The sequence below is a fragment of the Cygnus olor genome, chromosome Z, assembly GCF_009769625.2.
Source record: "Cygnus olor isolate bCygOlo1 chromosome Z, bCygOlo1.pri.v2, whole genome shotgun sequence".
NCBI classification, from domain to species: domain Eukaryota; kingdom Metazoa; phylum Chordata; class Aves; order Anseriformes; family Anatidae; genus Cygnus; species Cygnus olor.
In genome coordinates this window covers 24311327-24325446 of record NC_049198.1, presented here as the reverse complement: position 1 = coordinate 24325446, position 14120 = coordinate 24311327, and the positions used below count along the sequence as shown (strand labels likewise).

Here is a 14120-nt window from a genome sequence, read left to right as displayed (position 1 = left end):
ATGCTTTCCATTAAACCTTTGTAAGAAAGGCTTACATATTTGTATTCACAACAATCATTTCTAGCAACACATAAGTTTTTAAACACCCTCAAAATTATCCAGGGAAAATTAAAGTGATACTAATCAAAACAGAACAGAAACACCAATAGACAAGTTACCAAGTCTTAGAAGTAAAAGAAAAAGCTTGAGAAAAAAAGACCAGTAACAGTACACAACCCCAAGAATGTTCCCAAAACTGAAGTTGATGGATCAGCAGAGAAAACTGAACTTGAGCCATTTTCTCTGCTGCAAAATCCATGTCACTAAGGTTAGAAATTAAGATCAAGAAACTGTTCACTTAAACAACTCACTTCATCTTCCCTGAGCACCAGAACAACAGAAAAAAAGCCAGTCTTCAGGTACCAGGCACCAAAACAATTGATTCTTTATAGGATTGTGCAGCCAGAAAGGGAAACACAAAGTTGAGAAATGAACCATAACTTCACTGCAGTAAAACTCAGGAAGCCACATTATAACTTTTCTTTGTGGTCAGCATTGCTTCCCACAACCACATCTTCTGAACTTTCCTTGGACAACATTTTTCCAGCTGTCCAATAGTTTCCTCCCTACAGGAAAAAATTCTCAAGTCACTCTGAAAGCCCCACCCAACTGCAGGCTATATAAATTACTATTTGTCCACTAGAGCAATTAGAAACAGATGCCAATTCAGTGATGAACTTTTTTAATTTTCAATAAACTGGAAATAAAGAAAAGGCTCACACCAATTACATATATAATTTCCATATATTTTAATAGGTGAACCTTGAAACTAAGGGTTGAGTTTGCATAGGGATATACCTGACAAAATGATTTTCTCCTGCTTCCATAAAATCTAGCCCAACACCAAGGTTTTAGGAACCCAACTTCCTGCCCTGGGTTTCCCTGACTGTTAAAATGGGTTTTGAACTGTGATCTTTCTTTCAAGACAGATTTCTCACCAACAGACTGTATGAAACTCCAAGATGAAGATTTTCTCTATATTTTCTGTTTTACGTCATATAATACATGCAAACATTTTGACTGACAAAAGAGAAAATAAGCATGATTAAGGTGGTGATGGGATATTCAGATGGGTTTGGATAATTTCAGTTTTGCTCATACCAAATTCATGCATAAAGCTTTGAATTTATATAGGAATGTATGTAAATGTAGTGTGTACACCATGTGGATCAGATTCTTAACTTTTACTACTTCCTAAATTTTAATTCAATGATCTATGTGTTTTTCTGGAATCCATAGAAGCAAAATATTCTGTGAGCACAGGGTGGTTTTGATTTGCAGGCAGACTGGTTTGGTGCTTAAACAAATTATTCTACAAATAAATCCAAAGCTGAATTAGCAACTCTACCTTACATCATTAAAAACAGAACGATAACTGAAAAAAATATACAGATCTCCTTCATTATTTCCCTGTCTGGAAGTAGCTGGATTTGGGGAGAAGAGAGAGAAGGTCGCAAGAAGGCTTAATGTAGGAACATAAGAACATATAAATATCTTTCAGCATACATCTTTTCTAGTGAAGGTCATTTTAGCAACTGGAAGGTTGTACTCTTCACATTATTCAGCTGCACACATAACAAAAGTAGTACAAATCTATAGACTGAGTCAGAAAAATAAGCTGACATTGGATTTCCGTTCTATTTGAATTTCTTTGTTTTATACCTTTGGATTAGCGACCATATAGCTTTACATTAACATGAGATTTTTCTCTTCCTAAATTTCAGGAAATAATACTCTGAATGTGATTCAAGTTTTTATCTAACGTACATACTTGACCACAACAGTTATGGCACTGAGAGGAACGAGAGTACATTTTTCATTTCTATTGATAAACATTAAAACAAGTCTCTTCCAAACTCCCTGAAAATCTTGACTGTCTCTTAATGTAGTAATATAATTTACACAGGGACTAAAATCTTAAACCAGTCAGATGAACTAACTACTCACTTGCAAGAAAAGAGTAAAACTAAAGTTTCAGAGAAAATTTTATTGAGAAATAAAAAAGTAAAATAACAAAAGGCATGGTTAATATTTTTACAATTAATATACACATTTATACTTTATGTTTATTCTATTTATATGTATACACAGTCTTTTTAAATGCTTCATTTGTTTGACTATAGTATGGAAATGCAGAGATATTCCCCATGCATTCATAAAAGGAAGCAGAGGGGAAGATAGAGTATTTCTCCCCTATTGCTACAGAAGCATGAAGTCTTAGATAAAAGTAGATGAGGATTCCTCAGGCCAAATCCTTGTTATGCTCCAGGTCTGGAACAAATATTTCCCAACAGAAGGACTCCTATGCTATGCTGGTCTACACTGCCCTGCAAAGCAGCACAAGGATATCAGAATTCTGTATTAAGTGATAACATTTGAAGAAGGATCTGTACCTCCCCCTGCAGTACATATAAAAAAAAATATGCTTGAATTATATGAACAACTCTGATTTGTTTGGGTATAAAGTACGTTTGAAACAATTTCAATTATCATTTGTCCATAAACAGAAAAATTTGTGCTGTTTGACACAGATGCACTAGAAATTTTGTAGGTGGTGCTGTACTGAAAATTTTCAGCATTTTATACATTAGAAATATCTTCCACAAAATGCAGGGAATTTTTAAAGTTTCCTGATGACAATTCTGGAAGTATCTTTTCCTGAGAAGAATGTTTATATACTCATCTGTAAAGTACCGCAATTTTTGAGACCACAATACAGAATAAGAGATAATGACTTAAATGTCTAACCTATTCTTTGTTGGGATACATGATTTTAAGTAACTTCTCTATATTTTCTCTGAATTAACTGAATCTGAAACTCTTCCTTCCATGACAGGAATTTTGTGAAGAGACGAAGAAATAGGCAGGAGAAAATGTCAGGAAACAGAAAAAATATTATGGATACTTACCTTAATACCCACAATCACCATCATCCACAGAAAAGCCAGAATTTAAAGCTTACTATATTTCTCAGAAAATATATACATATAAATTTTAAAGTCTTGAACAATAATTGCTCTATTATATTTGTAGCTGCTTTATGTCTATTGAAGATTTAGTATTTTTGAGAGAAAAACTACAAGGAAATATAGAAAATCCAAAAGAATTGACTGTGGCAAAAATTAAATGTAAAAGTCCCAGTGCCTGACTTTAATAAATGAGCAACATTCTGAGCCCTAGCAGATTATTTAGACCATTTAAAGGAAAGTATATATAGGTGTATATTTTTTGAGACCAGACTGCTTTTGCACACACATTGGTTTTTATATGTTAACAAGCATCTAATCATTAGGTTATTTAGTGTTTCTTTGACTTTTGCTGTCTTATGCAGCACCAAATGAAAAAATCTCACAGAAATCAAAGTTAGAAGTTGCAAGGTAACTTGCAAAAGTGCTACCAGTTAAGTAGTATTTTTCTTCTTCATGATAATAAACAAACGCCATCAATATGAGAGCAGAACAAGATCTTCATGGTTGTTTCTAAGCCTACCACAAGGTCATGGACAGTTGATGTTGCTGATGTTCAGTACTACAGAACACAGTGGCATCCCTGTTGGATTGGAACTAGATGATCTTTAAGGTTCCTTCAAACCCAAGACATTCTAAGGTTCTATGGTACTGGAGAGAAAATGTTTTTTAAATTTTTTAAAAGGTCAAAGACACATCATACACTTTGTTCCATTAAAAAAACAAACAAACAAAAAAAAAACCCACTTTCTTACACAGATGAAGTAAATTCATTTTTACCTATCTTCTTGGTCTTTCAAGGCCTACATTTTTTCCTTTGTGTTTATAATGAATAACATAAATAAAATATTTTACAGTGTTTCTAAATGGTAACTCAAAAGCCTATAGCCCTTTGAAAGTGATCACAGAATCACTGAATAGCTGAGGTTGGCAGGGACCTCTGGAGGTCACCTGGTCCAGCCTCCTTGCTCAAGCAGGGACACCTAGACTTCATCCAAGCGGATTTTGTGTATGTCCAAGGAGGGAGACTCCACAGTGTCTCTGAGCAACCTATCCCAGTGCTCAGTCACCCACACAGTAAAGAAGTGCTTCCTGAGGGAAGAAAAGAGTGAACCTCCTGTGTTATAGTCCGTGCCCATTGCCTCTTGTTCTGGCACTTGGCACCACTAAAAACTGTGGCTCTGTTCTCTTTGCACCCTCCCTTCAGGTACTTATAGACACCGAAGAGATCCCCCCCAAGTCTCCTCTTCTCTATGCTATGCTGTCCCAGTGATAATTTTCCCCAGCACAAGAAGGACATGGACCTATAGAACAAGTCCAGAGAAGGGACACGAAGATGATCAAGGGGCTGGAGCACCTCTTCTGTGAAGAAAAGCTGAGAGAATTGGGAATGTTCATTCAGCCTAGAGAAGAGAGGACTCTGGAGAGACCTCATTACAGCCTTCCAGTACCTAAAGGGAGCCTACAGGAGAGCTGGAGAAGGACTCCTTGCCTGGCACTGTAGTGATAGAACAAGGAGTAATTGTCTTAAACTAAAAGAGGGTAGATTTAGACTAGATATAAGGAAGAAATTCATCACTATGAAGGTGGTGAGGCACTGGCACAGGCTGCCCAAAGAAGCTGTGGATGTCCCATCCCTGGCAGTGCTCAACGACAGGTTGGATGGGGCTTTGGGCAACCTGGGAGGTGGGAGGTGTCCCTGTCCATGGCAGGGGGGTTGGAATTAGATGATCTTTATGGTCCCTTCCAACCCCAACCATTCTGTGAATCTGTGATTCTATGACAATGCCCTCAGTAACATGCTTTAACTTTTGGTTAGCCCTGAAGAAGGCAGGCAGTTGGACTAGATGATCTCTGAGGGTACCTTCCAACTGTAATATTCCACTCTATTCTCTTAAAGTTGCACGTGTGTTTGTAGGCATGATGCCTTTATTAGTGGACTGCTTGTGAGTGTCCATGAGAAAGATGAAAATGTGTTACAAAGAAAGACAGGCCTGCTATAGTCATTTTGAAATGCAGATGGCTCTGTGGGCTAACAAGGCCTTTGCATATATATACTTTTAACTGACTTCTTTTTTTTTGAACTGTGATGTATGGAGCAATTATTTCATCTCAACAAGGAAACTGCAAATGTCAAGGGCTCCTCCAACCTATACTGTGACAATGAATTACTGAAGAAATAACGTTTTTTGCTACTTCACCAAGGAAAGACATTTGGTGACCTTTTGCTGCTTTATAGCAATAATGAGTTTTCTACAAAACTCTGTCTTTCTTTTATGTTATTAAAATAAAAGCATTTGAAGAATAGCCATGACCTTAACCTTGGAAGAATTAATAGAACACTGATCTTGAAGAAACAGCTGAGGCCTGAGACACTATAACCTCCTAATGTCATGTTGATGAGGCATAAGTCTGTGCCGTAGACAAACTCATACAGTGAAGTTCACCTGCCTTAATTCACTTACTTGAACACTGTGCACATACAGATTCTAACTCACCTATTATCCCTTCTAATTTTAATTTTTCTCATGGCAATTTTTTATTCCAAATAAAAGATTTTTATGAGAATATCATGCTCAGTCTCTTATCTTTCAAAATGTGTACCCTTCTAAACTTAATTCCAACAGTAGTAAGCATATTAAAATATTCTTGGTCTTGTTTAAAAGTATTCTTCACCTCGATCCTTACAACAGATTAAGATCATATCTTAAAAACACACTAGACAAAGAATTGAGTAAAATCCAGAATTACTAATGGCAGCAAAAAATCCCCAGATGCATCAGCAGAGTGAAGCATTTATCCACATTATTACATTCTTATACAATTACACAATAAAAAAAATAAAGTTATTCTAAATAATATCAAACTGATTAATACAGCCTACGAGATCAAACATCACAAAACGAGAGATGGTAAAATGAAGTGCTTGACCTTCACTTTCCTTAGAAAAATATGAAAAATATACTATTTTTTTCAACACTTTTTTTTTTTTTTTTTTCCCCAGAAAACAGATTTAAGCTGAATGGAATAGTGATTATGAATTACTGAAGACATCAAAGGTCATGTTGAGATGGTGTTCTATGTGAAACACAGAAAACCCACTTACGTTACTGTAAGATAGCAATGGTCATGATAAAGAAAACTGAACAGAGTCTGTAATCTGACTCTAACATCCTGTGCACAATTAAAACTTTACAGATTTCCAGCTCAGAGATATTTCATTTGAAAAATGCAATCCATTTATATCAAGAGCTACATAATGTAGCTAGTGTTATGTTCAAGTAGGTATAGGATATAATGAAGCATAAAAAAGAAGCAGTAACAAGGGATTTCTGAATTCCAGTCATGGTACTGGCATTGGACACTTTATCAAGTAACTTACAATTTCTAAATTCTAAAAGAGATTATCTACATCCCAAAGGAAACATGGGGATAAGCATGAAATTCACCAAAAGTGCAATAACCTTATACTTAGTATTGAATAGTATGATGGATGGCTCACATTCAGATGCAGGAGGGCTAAGAGCCAAAGCAATGTATAACCATAGACCAAGCTTCCCAAGCTATATCCCCGCAAAAGCTACATCCCCAGAAACTTCAGATAGGCAACAGCCAAACACTACATATCCCTGATCTGAACAGCAGCAGAGCTGTCTAGAACTATTGGCCTCCCATCAGGGAGTGGAGTTGAGTTCTATCCAAAACTGTCAGACCAGCATGAAAGCACCACGTGAAGTGGTTGAGTGCCATACACAGCTCCAAGGTCACTTATTGGCAACTCCTGCCTTATGTATATACATGGGGTCATTTGAATTTATGATTTACTTTTAATGAGAAGATGACAGATTCCAGATGGTCAGCACACGGACTATTTAATTTTGCAGAGAGATGGAAATTCAGAGAAGCAAACAATGTATCTTTTTCCCCATTCTTGATCACTTTCCCATTCCAGCTGTTATGATGTAAGCTCAGTCATGTAATAATACCAGCAGCTTTTCTTCACATTTTGATTCTCCAGGAGTGGATTCCGGGTCTTAGCCTGCAACAGGCTTGGAGCACTTTTATACTCTTCATAGCCCAAAGAACACATGCAGGTATGCATACCTATGTCTATTGTATACTTCAGCTGCTACTGAATAACTCCATTACGAGGGATTTTTTATTTATTTATTTATTTTCCAGTAATTCTAAAGCAGCTAGATTGTCAGTAGTAAAACTGGGAAAGAAATCACTTCTGGCCTGCTAAGTCCTAGGAATCATCTTTCACCTGGGCACAATAAGTAATAAATGGGGCCTAAAGGAGCCTAGCATGTCTATTCCTTAATCAAGATGAATCATTTTGGTATATGTATGGATATAATATATAATGCTGTAGCCATTATAATGCTATTTTAATGCCCATGAATGATACATCAGTCCCAGAAACAAAATGGTTTCTCTGTTGTAATAAATCATATGTTCATTCTGCACAGAGCAGATTTAGCCCCTTATAAGCAATCATTTATTTTGGCAATTAATAGTGCAATATATGAGGTAATGCCTTTTTACAAATGTCAAGGAGAGCAATGTAAAGTCTTATTTGCATTGAGAAAATTAATCAAAGCTTGGAGAAAAATCACAAAATGTTTTTACAAGTTCTCTGTCTTGGATGTCTGCCTCTATGAATAGATATCTTCAAAATAAATTAACTACAATTAGTAGCATGCAGTTTTATTATGCCTTTGAAGTTTTAGTTTATGGTTAAGCCTGGAATTTTAAATGAAGGCAAAGTTTTTTCAGCCTGAAACAGCCCCACCCAACAACATATTTATTTTGAATACATCTTTGAAATTTAAAGAAATTCAGATTATTGTTTTAAGAGAAAGTGATTCTCCTTGTCATTTTCAAGATTTTGTACAATTCACTAAATTAATTTATAAATTTAGCAGGTCAGATTAAAAAGTAATACAGTATGTACTGACAGATACTGATTAACAACTCTGAAATAAAGGGTACATTTTCTTTCACCATGTCATTTAGCTCTGATTCTCAAAATAAAATTGCCTTCTGTGGGATATAAAGTTTCAATACTGCTTCAAGACAGACCATCTAGCAACAATGGTGTGGTCAGAAATATGTTTGGTTTAGCAGTTAGGGGAATTTAGATTTAAATCCAGTTGGTTTTTAATTTAGCTGAATCACCAAAACTTGATGAAATGCCATAAGACTGTCTAAAAGAAAGCAGATCTTTCACAATGGAAGAGCTGACGTCACCCTTACAGCTGCCAAACCATCAACAACTTGGCCTTTTTTTCTTTAAAGACAAAGTCACAAAAATGGGGCAAAACTTTTTTTTTTTCCATCCAACAAATGTAAATCAGGTTTTGATTTTTGCAACTTTTCAGTTACCTTACACATTTTATTTGAGTTTTCATAACCTGTACATTACAGAGAAAATGATACTGTTTCAGCATGATTCTAGTTCTCTGTTTTTAATTTTCTTAATTTCCTACCAAACTCTTAACAGAAAATGTGACTGTTTCAGACAGAAATCTGGAAGACTGTAGGTCTTTCATACCAATGACCTGCTTTTATAGAATTGCAAACTCTAATAAATTACAAGCCTATACTGAGACCAAGTGATTGAGACATGTATTCATCATTAAAGAAAATAAAATCAAGAGGGAGATAAAGAAACAACCAGAGAGAAAGACAAAAATAATGGCTTTTAGCAAGCAGAGAAAAGAGCAATTGCTGGGAGGAGCCCAGGTCCATCTCCATCTGCAGAGCTCACCAGACTGGTTTAGCATAGCCAGGTCCAACCAGAGGGTGCGGCCCACATGCTTTTCCCCTGGGGCTCTGGCTTCAGAAGCAGCCAGCCAGCACTAGGAGGGTTGGCTCTCCCTCTGGCTCTCCCTCTGCCTCTCCACTTCCAACAGCACAGCCATCCTCACCCCCGCCTTGCTCTGGCAACCATCAGGACCTTGAATGAGCCAGTTCAACCCAACTGACAGAAGAAAACCATCTGTTCCCCACCCCAGGTTAGCAAGTTAAATCAGTCTGTGGAGGCACCTGACAAGTAACAGAAGAGATACAAATCAAGCATCAGAATCATGTGGCTGGGAAAGGGGAAGGGAGAAAGTTAAGTATTTCCCCAACAGAAACTTGCTGAATCACTTCATCTGTTATTATGAAACAGAAACCTCAGAGTTTAATTTCAGCGCTACCAACAGAATCAGTCTCACCTGTCCCTGGAAATTCCTTCTTGCCCCTTCCTTTGTGCCAAAGTGAGCATTTGATTAAATATCCAAGAAAAAAAAGAAAAATGGTTAGTAAAATCTGTATCAGTGTCGTGATTTGGTTCATACATAGTATGGTTATATGAGTGGTTTTTGTCATCCAAGAGAGAGAGGAGGGCTAATAGGCAGCCCTGGGAGGCAGGATTTCGTCTTTGGTAGGCAGCATCAAGCTACGCTAGCTTAAGCTCCATGAAACTACTGCCTCTGGCTGAGGTTCCACGGTGGCCTGAGCTGATCTAGTGGCCATGTCCTGTGGCCACTGCCTCCATCTGCCACCAACTACACGCTCCTATCTGCTCCTAGTCATACAGCTACAGGGGAAGTTGATTCAGCTGGCTGGTTTGGTACAAATCTTTCCTCCTCTTCCACCCTACCCATGCCCCAAGACAGCTTGAAGGCTGATCTGGCAGAAGACTCATCTTGTTGCCGTGTGATTTCCAGATCCAGCACAAGGGAAGCAGAAAAGGATGGAAGAAAAAGAGAGACAGGCTGTCCATTTTGGCAATGAATCACCACCACACTGGCCTCACTACAAAGACCACAACACCCTCATATCCTACCAGTACTAGATTTTGGAGATTCTACCCCGGTTTTTCACTCCACCTCCTGTTAAAACACCAGTTTTTAAGGTCCACTTTGTAAAACAGATCAGTCCAGAGAGAAAAGATTATTTTTAACCCTGATCATTCCACTGGGCTGCCACAGGTCAGATGTAGCCTGAAGGTAAAGTCTGCAGTCAGGAACAGAAACTCTTTTTAACACTGAGGATGACAAATGAGAAATTACAGTCTAAAACACTGCAATATGTTTTAGACCACTCCAGAGGTTTATATTTGAATGAAGAAAGTCTGCCCTCAGAGACAGAAGGTGATTACTTGAAAGAAACAGTAAAATAAGACCTGTCAGCATTGTTTTGTAAAATGGAACTGCAGACAAACTAGATTACAGTATTTTTTCTCTCGTGTTGTTTAATATTAACAACGGGAGTGAAGTACAGTACTATGATACAAGACTAATTTAGGGCTATTGTATTTACTACCAGACACAAGCTCCTGAGAAAAGACAGGAAGATACTGATCAGTAGATTCATCAGAGCTGCTACAGCAACCATGGCTGATGGCAAGACGTTCAGTACCAGCACCCAGCCTAAGAATTTGAGAAGCTGTATGATACTACTCCATGAGTAGTCAAGGTTAGTCTAACAGACCACAGCAGCAAAGATTTAGTTAGCTCTGTAATTAAGATAGTATTCCCAACCTTAGATTAAATATTCTGTTCAATACCTTGTTGTAACACTTGAGTTAACAGTAAATTAATTTTCTTCTGCACAAATTCTTCCCTGAAAAAAAAATGCTTATTTTGGCATCAAAAATCTGAACAGAACAAAATTCAGTTTTCCTATTTCAGTCTAAAAATCTATGAATTACATGAGACATCCCATGACTCATGCTAGTAAAATATATATACTATCATCTTATTCGGAGATTAAGATAGATGAATCCATTACATAATATATACTGAAAGAATGCATACATTATATGCAAAAGCAGTCAAGGATTCAGGAGCACTGAACAAGCAATGAGCACAATAGAACAATAACTTAGTTCCCTATGTGTGCATAACTACAGCAATAGTCAGAACTCTCTTGATTATCCCCAACCTCCTGAAATTTTTTTGATTATGTTTATTAGTAACTTGAGATTTAACTTCCTCTTCCACAGTACTCTGCAGGTCCAAAGGTTTAGCTAGTCTATATCTTCTAGTCATTATTTTACTTTCTACTTCAATTTCTACAAAAAAATAAAATAAAATATTAGCATGATGTAAATACTTCATCTGATGCAAGAACCAGAAGGATGATTTAGGTGAAATGATATTTTAAGTGGACTTGAACAAGGGCAAGGTGGGCACAAAGAAGGCCAAAGACTACTGTCATAATACTCAGCATAGGAGGTGAGAAAGAACCAAGCAAAACAAACTTGGATACATGTTAGCACTGTAGGCAAAAGAATATTTTGATCTCAAAAAAAGTTAGGGCAAGGAAATAACGATCAGTCAAGGAAAGAGCAACACTTAAGAATGACATACGTTTTATCACCTTGGTGTTAAGAAGACTATGTATGTGCAATTAATTTTAAAATGCTCTTTAAAAACATGCAGAGAGCTATATCGCCAAAAGTATGAAAGACCTGTATATATTGACCTTTGAGTCTCCCTCATCTATCCATAATGGAGATGCTAATATCATTACTAATATATTATCATTAAAATCATTACTAGTTTACTAATATCATTCCAGATACTCTGGATCTTGATTCTCAACTAGTTAACCAATTTGTACAAATAAAACCCAGACATTTTAAGAATAGGCTGAGTTACATACATATAGTTATTCCTAACAACTCAGAGTTCAACATAGTTATTTTAATCCTTGTATGACTAAGCATAGTTTCACTATCCTAGTCAAAAACAGAATCATGAACACCATGATTCACCCTACAAAGCACAAAACTATTCCTAATTCCAGTTAAGAAATTGAGCACATTGTAACAATTCAAGTACAAGAAAAGATGAATTCTTTTCCCCCAGCACTGGACTATAAATTGATATGTTCTGTTACAATACAAATTGTATGTTAATAAAAAGAATGGTGATGTGAAAAAGTAAAGTTTTATATATGTTTTGTCATGTATAACAGGGATGTATTTTGTCAAATGTATCAGTAATACAATTATCTACATTCATATTTTTTAAGAATGGTATTATGAAATCAAAATTAGGAAAAATGTAATGTATACTAATTTAGAGGTCATCTCTGCCTGTTCTTGACCAAAAGTGCTATTAAGGGAGGAGGTGAAACAGGTGGCACAAAGTATCTTGCCAAAGTTAAAGACCTTCACTGAGAAGAGAAAGGAAAACCATATACGGTGCATAAGGACTTGCAGGTAAAGATTTAGATTTTTGGTTTTCATTACTATAGTTTTAAAGGTATATAAAAATACTAGGAGTTTACAGGTACATATACCTCCATTCATGATGGTTAAAAGTCACGTCTCCTCCAGAATAAAGTTTCCCTTACTACACCTTCTGCCCACCTGCCCAGTTTCCTGCCCAAATCCCACACAACACACATGCACACATAGCGAGGACACACTAGAAGTAGTGTACAGTAAAGAATCATCACGGTGTGGCTTCACGTAAACAATCCATGGATGTATTTCCTGAGCTTAGGCTCCTGAAAACTTCCTCTTCTCATCCCGCCTCTGTTTAAACCAGGAAGTTGGCTATTCAAATTCCTCAGCTGTGCTCAATAATAGCAGCTCCCACATGGAAAAGATGGTCTCTGAAGTATGCTTCAGAATACCACATCAGGGCATAACATTGTACAGGAATGCTACAACTCATTGAGGATTCTTTGAAGGGAAATTGTTGTAGCTACGCCTTAATTCCATCAGTATATAGGAATTATCTACAGGCAGTGTTGTACAGCCAACATTAGATGTGCACAATGTTTCTCCTTCTCAGAAAAACATCACAGAACCAGATGTGCATTGCAGAAGGACACCTTACCACTTTCCTTCCTGTTACCACAGCACAACTTGTATCTGTCATGCAAGTAACAGATCACTGTCCGTACTGTACCACTAATTCCTATGCCTGGATTTACTTCTTTATTTAATGAAATACAGAAATGCTATAAAAACACTAGAAAGGATCTGTTCCAATGTTGTGCATGAAAAAATCTTTGCTTGAAAAGTTTGTAGTCCTTAGCAAACTAGTAATGTTGAATCATAAAACAGACGGTTTTTAAAGAGCTATGGAATTGGCAAAGTTGAGCTCTAATTCATGTGATTATGTCACTAAAGATCCAACTTGTATGATTATGGAACAAAAGCAATCACAAAGCTTGGAACTTCTAATATTCTCACAAACTCAGGTTTTCCATTTGCAAGGTCAATAATACAATCATATTGAATAAACGTATCAAGACATGCCAGGCTGAGCAGCTCATTGGGAGCTACCTGCCAACCTGGAACACTGAAGACAGGATTTGGTGGTTTGTTTTGGCTGTGTGCCTCCCTGCACACCTCAGGCAAATGGCTGCTCCTCAACAATTCTATGTCCCAAAGTACTTTATTCATTACTCAGCAGTGCTTCAGAGCTCTGCAGAATGGGAAGTGAGCATCGGTCATAATTCAGTAAGGATTTAGACTACCTGGGGTACTCTTATGTTTCAGTAATGTTTCAGTATTTTAGAACTAAACTCTTTACCTAAAAGTAGAAGGCATCCTACTTTATTTTGTTTCACCTAGAAGGAAATAAGTTACTTAAGAAAAACAAGGAGAATTAGGAAGATAAACTGTACATTTAACAAGTCTTTATCAGTAGCATACTCACATGGGTAATCATCCACAAACATGGGGTCAATGTTATGAAGCAGTTCCACTCTGGGGGAAGGTCTTCCTTCACTAGGAGAAATTTCAAAAGGAAATATTAATTTCCTTCTACAAATCGTTAGGATTCTGCAAGGTTTTTTTTTTGTTATTGTTGGTTTTTTTTGTTGTTTGTTTGACATCCTAATATAGAATTCATATCCATAAACTAATTGCTAACAATTTTAACCTGAATGTTATTTTCCAGCCCAGTAGCAACAGCTTTTGCCCCTACCTGTTTTCCCTGACTTCGCTGCCGGGATTTCCCTGACTTCGCTTACTGGGATTATTCACAATTTTACAGAGCACAGAGCTGGTCTTACCAAAATGAAAAAAAAAAAAAAAAAAAAGGGGGGGGTTAATTATTACTAACTTTAAAAATCAAATTTAACAGTGTTAAGTTG

General features: G+C 36.7%; 1 protein-coding gene across 2 annotated transcripts in view; it reads right to left on the bottom strand.

Annotated features, from left to right (window-relative positions):
• ARSB (arylsulfatase B) overlaps positions 1-14120 on the bottom strand; it is a 64985-nt gene that overhangs the window by 9766 nt on the left and 41099 nt on the right. The window contains exons 6-7 of one of the 2 annotated variants that reach the window (XM_040541608.1): positions 13682-13752; positions 2021-2366 (exon numbers count right to left, since the gene is read on the bottom strand). In XM_040541608.1, coding sequence (XP_040397542.1) covers positions 2347-2366; positions 13682-13752 — 91 coding nt within the window. In that variant the 3' untranslated portion in view covers positions 2021-2346. Of the gene's footprint in view, positions 1-2020; positions 2367-13681; positions 13753-14120 lie in introns of those variants that run through there. The other variant, XM_040541607.1, reaches the window with a different exon arrangement.